Genomic DNA, 7,590 nt, shown 5'->3' on the forward strand with positions numbered 1-7,590 from the left:
TTTTTATAATGTTTAGGTAGTACCTAATAACTTATATATTTGTTTGGTGCATTCCGAATAACTTATATAAAATACGGTTATAATAATTACATGATATATGGACGGATAATTTTAGAATATTGAGCACCTATAGTGTTGAAAAAAATTAAGTTCATAGCTAAATAAGAATTTTTTTTTTCAATTTTTTCATGAGAAGGACTGTTTTTGTGTTTATTTCGCAATAGTGAACAAGATAGGCACCATACTTATAGTTGAGATTGTATTAAAAAAAATGTTAGAAGAGAGAAGATATCATTATTAAATAAAATAAAATAAAAGTGAAGAAGATAAATATAGGGTAGGTTTGTGAGGTTCATTTAAGAATGAAAACAGAGTTGTACTATTGGAGATGATTTTGATTTAAGTTGTTTAAGTTGTTGGAATGTATAAATAAATATAAAATAATCAATGTGGCTCATTTAAGAACAAAAAATGCATTGCACCATTGTGGATGTTCTTAACATAGTTTTTAATGAATATGAGAATAATAACTATTTTTATCATTTTTCTAATCCAAATAAATTAGGTTGAAGTAGCTTATAATTAGAGAAAGAGGGAATAACTGATTTTCTTCTCTCGTAAAAAAATTATAGTAATGATTTTTTAATGGAAGAAATTTTTATGGTGTACATGCACATCACATTTAGTGCAAAATGCGGATAAGGATCTTGAAGAAAGAATATTCTTTAGTACAGCGACAATGTACTGAAATCCAAATTGTTCACGTCAAATAAAGTGAATTATAAAGTTACAATAATAGTGGGGCCAAACATTATCCTCAGAAACAATATATTTATTCTTATTTAGGTGTTGCACGATTATTTTAAAATTTATTATAACTCACCATGAATAATAACATCTACTTTTTTTACAATGATAAATGTCATTCTTATTCATATTTGGGTTTCACTAAATCTATCTTTTTCGTATAACATTTTTCTATCTTCTTTTTCTTTTGGTTAAGAATAATCAATAATTGTTCTTGTTTAAGAATAATGTTAAGAACAATAATTGTGGTTGCTCTAAGTTTGCAAGCAAATATGGTTCATCTTTTAACAATCATCCATTAACAAATAATTGGCCGAGAGGATATTAATACTTTTATCATTTTAGATTGAATTTCATTCCCATTTTATAAGTTTTAGTAAAATTACATAAATTGTCCATTTCATTTTTTTTGTACCTATATAACCCTTAATTTATATACATCATTATACCAATTATCCCATAGTGTAATCTTTTAAACAAAAAAATAATTAATGAATATAATTAAGTTAAATAAAATATGGTATATATATACAGAAATTTAAACAGAGTGAATTATAGTATAAAGTGATTTAAATTAAACAGAAAATAATTGACAAATAGAGAGTAACAAATCAAACAAACAGGAAAAATAACATCCATTGACAACTTCCATTAACAGAATGAACTTTACAAATATAACATTTGAATTTTCCTTTGCTACTGCTATAATGTTCTTTCAGACGACCCAGTGTACGAGGTTATCACATATAAAGAGAATGAGTTCCCAGTTATAACATTTATTGCATCAAATCATATACAAAGACCAACCTTGCATGCAAATTAAAGGCTGGCAAAAGAATTTGGTATGCAAATATTACATGAAATTGAATCAAAATGTACAAGTTTGTTTTCCTCTCTGTCATGTCAACAAATTAGTCCTTTTTACACTATCACAAGTGATTAGACACATTCAATATTGCAGGCATAGCTTGATGTTTGACATTCTGTTTGGCTTGGTGCTGAGACCAATAACCATGTGCAGCCAAAACTCTGTCCAAAAGCTCCTGAGGTACTTGCTCTCCTCTCCTCTGTTGAGGGGAGATTCTTGCTGTGTGCACTAATGTTTTCCATTTATCCTGTTCACACCAATTAGCTATATCATGTGCCACGCAATGGTAGCATTAATTACGAAAAACAAAATGTATGTACTGACAGTTTAAGAGTTTCATACACTCTCCAAAAAATAATACAAATGAATGGTGGATGATGCATCGACTATGTATAAATATTTACACGGACAGTGGATAGATATTACACTCTTAAAATATATGTCAAGCCACTAATAACCAAACCAACCATAAACTTCAATTGAATCAATGCAAATCTACCTATCCAAAATTGAGATTGGACTAACAAAAATTAATCATATTATCATAGGTAGAAGAATCCTTTTAGAAGCAAACAAAAATTATTATGAGGGCCAAGCCAAGTCCAAATTAACCATAAGGGCCTCAAATATCTTATCTATACTATCTTTTATCAGTTAAGCATGCAGAGTAACCTGTCAAGATAAAGAACACATTGTGTCAAGAAAGGAAAGAAATAATGTACCTTCAAATCTACATAAGTCCTATGGTCTGCATTCTGAAAAGCTCGCAACTTAACATCTCGCCACCTGCATGGTGTAAACATTATCAGCGAGCCAGTTTTGCTGTAAATATGCAGGTAAGTCAGATATTAATAATATCGTACCTTCCTGTTCCAAGTTCCTCAACCATGTGTACAAGTGCTTCTACCTCGGTCACAGAGAATGGTCTCCTGGTTCGACGCTGGGCAAGCTCAGCACGGTTTGTTTTCTGACTCACGGGAACCACAGCTAATGCTTCAGGGATAGTAGGAACAATAACCAGCGCTTTGGAATCTGGTGTTATTTCGTCACCTATAGTGTCATCCGGGGAAGTAGTAGACTCGTGTTTACTTTCAATTACATTGCCTGGATTTGTCAGCAAGGAGGAGTCGCCCAAAATATCAGTATTCCCTGACTCTAAGATTGGGGTTATTGGGGACCTAGAAAAATTAAATAATAATATTAGATATAGTGTCATGTCAAAGCATATATTCGACTAATGATTAGAATAGAATCATAAGCAAATGTTATTACGATAAAAAGGAAGTTTTGAAAAGGATGGAGAACAATAAAGTGGTTGAACCACATAATATACCAATTGAGGCCTAGAAGGCTCTATGAGAGAAGGACATTAGTTGGCTCACAATTTAATGAGATTATGGGGTCTAAGAAGATGCTAGACGAACGGAGGAGAAACATTTTAGTCCATGTTTATAAGAACAAGGAGATATACAAAATTAAGCAAACTATATGGGGATTAAGCTCTTGAGCCATGCTATGAAGCTATGAGAGAGAATAATTGAGCGACGGTTGAGACAAGAGAGATATCAATGTTTTTTTCAATGGACATTATTTACGATATAACATTATGGTCTCATTCGAATTATGTAGCTGACCCCACCTAATGAGACTAAAGCTTGGTTGTTGTATTTATTTCTTCAAAATAAATTAATCTAGGCCTACTTTTCCTTCATAAGTCAGCTGCGCTACTATGGTTATTAAAAGAAACTATGTTATCAAGTTTAGCTCACCTAGCAGGCTGGGATGTTTCCAATTGAAAAGAAGGATCATCAACACAAGCAGTTGGAGAAGTTAGTAGAGAACTCGGCTCCAACACGAAAGTTAGAGTATCCAGATTTTCTTTGCAAGATATACCAGTCTGCATAAGTGTTATATTGTCATCTTTAACTTTTTCCTCTTGAAGAAGAACACCAACATGAACATTATCTTCAAGTATAGCCATCACCTCCTCCATGATTCTCCTCTACAAAAAAAGTTAAAAATACACAATGCAAAGGTTACAACAAAACAATAGTCATACGAGACAAGTTATAAGACAGAAAATGGGGAAACACAAGTGAGAAAAACTGATACTCTCCACATTGACATGTGTATGAGGCTAAGTGAAAACAGTAATAATATTTTTGAAGTAAACAAATAGATATTCATATATTCAACTATCTCTATACCTTTAGAAAACCAACAGTTGCAGTGTCAGGAACCTCAATATATACTTCTGGTATCCTTAATGACTTAATGCTAAACTTCACTGTTCATAAGGTACAGAAAAGCACATAATTAATATTGTGTGTAATGAACAACCAAGATAAGCAAAATGAACGAACGGACAATTGATTACCATGAGAATCCTTAGGAGCGTGCATCTTTGCAGATAAGTCTGGGTTGTCTCCATCAATTCCTTTCTCGGGTGAATTAGACACACTCTCACTACTGAATACTCCATCAGAAGTTACCCCCGAAACTCGGTCAAAGAATTTCCTCTTCTTAACAACAGTGTTGTGCTGAGATGTTATGAAACCATAACTAGCCTTCCGCTTATGATAAAGAGGTTTTACTTCTACATCTGCAAATTCTATATTAATTTCAGTGAAAAACTTATTCATAATAGTCATAGCATGCACAAAAATATGTTGCATTTGATAGCACATTTATAAGTCAACTTACCAGATTTATAAAGTTCACAATCCTTCAACTTTGGACCAGCCTTCCAGTATTTGGAAAACAGCTGTTTCCTGATTTTCCGGTGTGCAATGTGTTGTGGAATCCTAAAAGCCTTTGACTTGTTGCAAACATCATTGCACCTTAAAAAGTTTTCGCCATCATCTCTAAAACCTAACTTAACATCATTCCCATGCTTGGAAAATGAAGCATTGGGAAAAGACTCCCTATGATATTGTGGTTTAACATCGCTGCTTGAGTCAACTAGCGCAGGAGAGTCATGTAACTCCAATTGGTCCTTCAAACTACATTTATCAGCCGAAGTTGATCTCTGAAAGCCCGAACTGCCAGCCTCCAGTTCCCGTCTAAATCCATTCTTTACATTACCATCACAAGACCCCCTAAAATCTCCAGGTGATTCTACTAATTTATTAGAATAACTATTAGGACGGTGTTCAATTTTTTTCTCCAATTTGAAAATTTCAGACTTCACACTGGAATTGTGTCCTAGTACACATTCAGTCTTGGCATGCAGAAGAGGTTTCTGACTACTATTTTGTGAGGCTACATCAGTCACAGAAATACTCTCTGCACAACTTACATGATGAATGTCCTCGGCTATTAATGGTTTAACTTCTTCTTGCCTATCTAGCTCGTTGACGTCTTGGCTAAGGGAAGGCTGATGATTACATTCAGATGCATTGCTAGAAGCGGAACTTTCACCCTCCTCCAACAACTTGCCAGCTAAAGAGGCCAGAAGTTCAAAGGCACAAACTTGATCATCTTTCTTGGAAGGACACTTCCTCTGAACAATTATCAAATTTAAAGCGATTAGAATAGAGTCCAAATCAAAAGAAGTGTACACCACTAAACAATTGCCATAATTCAGCAGGTGCTTACTCTTGCAGATCTTGGACGGCGAGGTATAAAGGGGACTTGAAAGCCATTGAATCCATAACCTAGCCTCTTCTTCAACACCATAGCTTAATTAAACATATAAGGCTCGGCAAATAACCAAAAGCATCAGTGCAGCAGATCCTTGTCACTGTCATATAATTAAAGGAAGAACAATATATCAAGTCAATTTTCCCAATTTTGGTAGATTTTGCAGATTGGTAAAGGAATATTAATCACCACTGTAATAAGACATATGCAGCTACTTCAAATCAAAAGTAAAAAACATAAATGCTTCTTTAAACCAAAGAACTAATGGTTCTTCACATCCAACTAAGAATGCAACTTTAATAATCTAAGCTTCAATTAATGGGGCAAATTCTATTTGTATAGATTTATAGGAGATAATTAAGATCTCCTTTTCAATTCCTTTGTTTGGCCATCATAGATCATGAACGAGAGAAAAATTCACAAAATTAATTTGGTAACTAAATAAAGAAGCAAGACATCAGAGAAACAAAATCTACCAAAAATACATAAGAAACGGTCAAGGTAAGAATTAAAAAACAAAAACTACTTATTTCAATTGCATGGAAACTGTCATACAAGTGACAGAAAATCAAATCCACGCCATAGCAAATGCAGAAACGGGAAATGGAGATAGCATGAGACCCGAATTCTAAAATTGATTTTGATGAATTAGAAGAAAGTGACAGAACTAAGAGAAAAAGATTCTGATTCCATGGTCATTTCCAAAGATGTAATCAAATAAAAGAATCATATTGAAACCCATGATCGAAATTCAAAGCCACAAGGAAAGAAAAAACAATTAATGGTGGAAGGATCATAAAACACTAAAACTCAACATCACAACTAGAAATAGCAGTTACAAGCTGCATGAAGTTGCTCTGTGATAATTGTGCACAGATCAAAACACAAAAACCTATTTGATCTATGAAATACAGAGTTTTAGACCAAATCAAAAAACCTGAATACACCCCAACTCAACAGGAAGAAAAAAAAGTCCACGACCAACCAAAAAATATCAATTTTTTTGAATTGAAACGAACCAAAAACAAGTTGCATATGAAAAACACAGCCGAACTTCCACGTTCGGATCTCAAGTTCTCAATTCAATCACATATTTTTCAAAAAACAAAAAAGTAAACATTTTCATAAGACAGAACAAAATTGTATAAAAAGCTACCATAATTCTTTTCTCTGCAGCTCCAAAACAAAGAGAACTACGCAGAATTTACAAAACGATCTTCACCACAAAACCATGATTAGATCACAGGTAGAAGAAGAAGAAGAGGCCTGAAATTCAAAACCTTTGACATGCAAAAAAAGTTCCAAGACCAACTCACCTGATTCAGAAATAACATTCGAGCAACGATCCAAGGAACCAGACTATGATCAAGAAACAAAGTTTTCGGAGAAACCCATAAAAATGTAGAGGTGCAAATCCAAAACCCAGGTTTCTGTCTGAAAATGCAAGATCTAAAGGGAATTCACAATCTTATATCACCAAAGTTATGAACTTTCTATGTTTCTCTCTTTGAAGATGGTAAAAAAATCATTTTTTCATTTTTGTTAATTATTTGTTATTGTGAGATGGTTGAAGCAGAAGGATAATGAGAAAAAATTGAAGATATGAGAGTTTCTAAAAGGACAAAAACCCCACCAATACCATTAACAAAAACCACGCAACAGTGCCCTTAAACCCTTTATATCTTTTGTCACCACATAACCGGACTAGCCAGTTAAAAAGGTATTGTTACCGGCTGTAGGAGGTCGCTCTCACCCACAAAATCCCTTTTTTTATAAGGTTTCAAGTGTTCGTATTCATGACAATAAAACAAAATCAACAAAATAATGTATATTTAATTTTTTAATTAATATAACTTTTTTTTATGTATGATAAGATTTAGGATATAGTTTTCCACAACTTATTGTTCTCTTTTTTACCCATTCCTTAACCCAGGGAAGGATAGCTCCTGCCACGTGGAGGCTTCTCTTCCTACGAAACCTTTGTCTGGGAAATAAAGAGATGAGAATTGAACAAGGTTATAGTGGTCCACTTTTTATTTCCTTTTTTTGAATGTGGTTGTGTCTTGTGGCTGAGCTCATCTTAGTTCAGTTTGGATATGAATATTTATCTACTTCTCTTTTTAAATACTCAGCTTTTATGTGTTAATGATTTTTGTTGTTTTGGGTGAGGTTATTTCAATTCAGTTTGGTAATAGTTTAAAAATGATGAAAAAAGAAAGATATATATATTGATAGTTAAAAAAATTTATACATTGTTACTGTATTATTGATCA

General features: G+C 33.1%; 1 protein-coding gene across 5 annotated transcripts; it reads right to left on the reverse strand.

The window, feature by feature from the left end:
• On the reverse strand, positions 1,555–6,942 carry LOC109345116 (telomere repeat-binding protein 3-like). 5 transcript variants are annotated; one of them, XM_019583923.1, is made up of 10 exons: positions 6,634–6,942; positions 5,273–5,417; positions 4,726–5,177; positions 4,379–4,692; positions 4,053–4,286; positions 3,883–3,962; positions 3,445–3,677; positions 2,539–2,853; positions 2,398–2,461; positions 1,555–1,922 (listed from the first exon to the last, which is right to left on the reverse strand). In XM_019583923.1, the coding sequence occupies exons 2-10, from the start codon at positions 5,351–5,353 to the stop codon at positions 1,737–1,739; spliced, it is 1,959 nt and encodes a 652-aa protein (XP_019439468.1). In that variant the 5' UTR covers positions 5,354–5,417; positions 6,634–6,942; the 3' UTR covers positions 1,555–1,736. The 5 variants fall into 5 exon arrangements, with proteins under 5 accessions (XP_019439468.1, XP_019439469.1, XP_019439466.1 ...); XM_019583924.1 differs by having other exon boundaries at positions 4,379–4,572; positions 4,675–5,177; XM_019583921.1 differs by having other exon boundaries at positions 4,053–4,277; positions 4,379–5,177.

The sequence above is a fragment of the Lupinus angustifolius genome, chromosome LG04, assembly GCF_001865875.1.
Source record: "Lupinus angustifolius cultivar Tanjil chromosome LG04, LupAngTanjil_v1.0, whole genome shotgun sequence".
Classification (NCBI taxonomy): Eukaryota; Viridiplantae; Streptophyta; class Magnoliopsida; order Fabales; family Fabaceae; genus Lupinus; species Lupinus angustifolius.

Excerpts from the sequence above, each read along its gene's own strand:
- LOC109345116 (XM_019583919.1), bottom strand. The coding sequence starts at position 5,353 with ATGGTGTTGAAGAAGAGGCTAGGTTATGGATTCAATGGCTTTCAAGTC. Across the intron at positions 5,178-5,272 it reads GCCGTCCAAGATCTGCAAGA|AGGAAGTGTCCTTCCAAGAA; the intron begins GTAAGCACCTGC and ends ATAATTGTTCAG. Across the intron at positions 3,678-3,882 it reads CAACTGTTGGTTTTCTAAAG|AGGAGAATCATGGAGGAGGT; the intron begins GTATAGAGATAG and ends CTTTTTTTGTAG.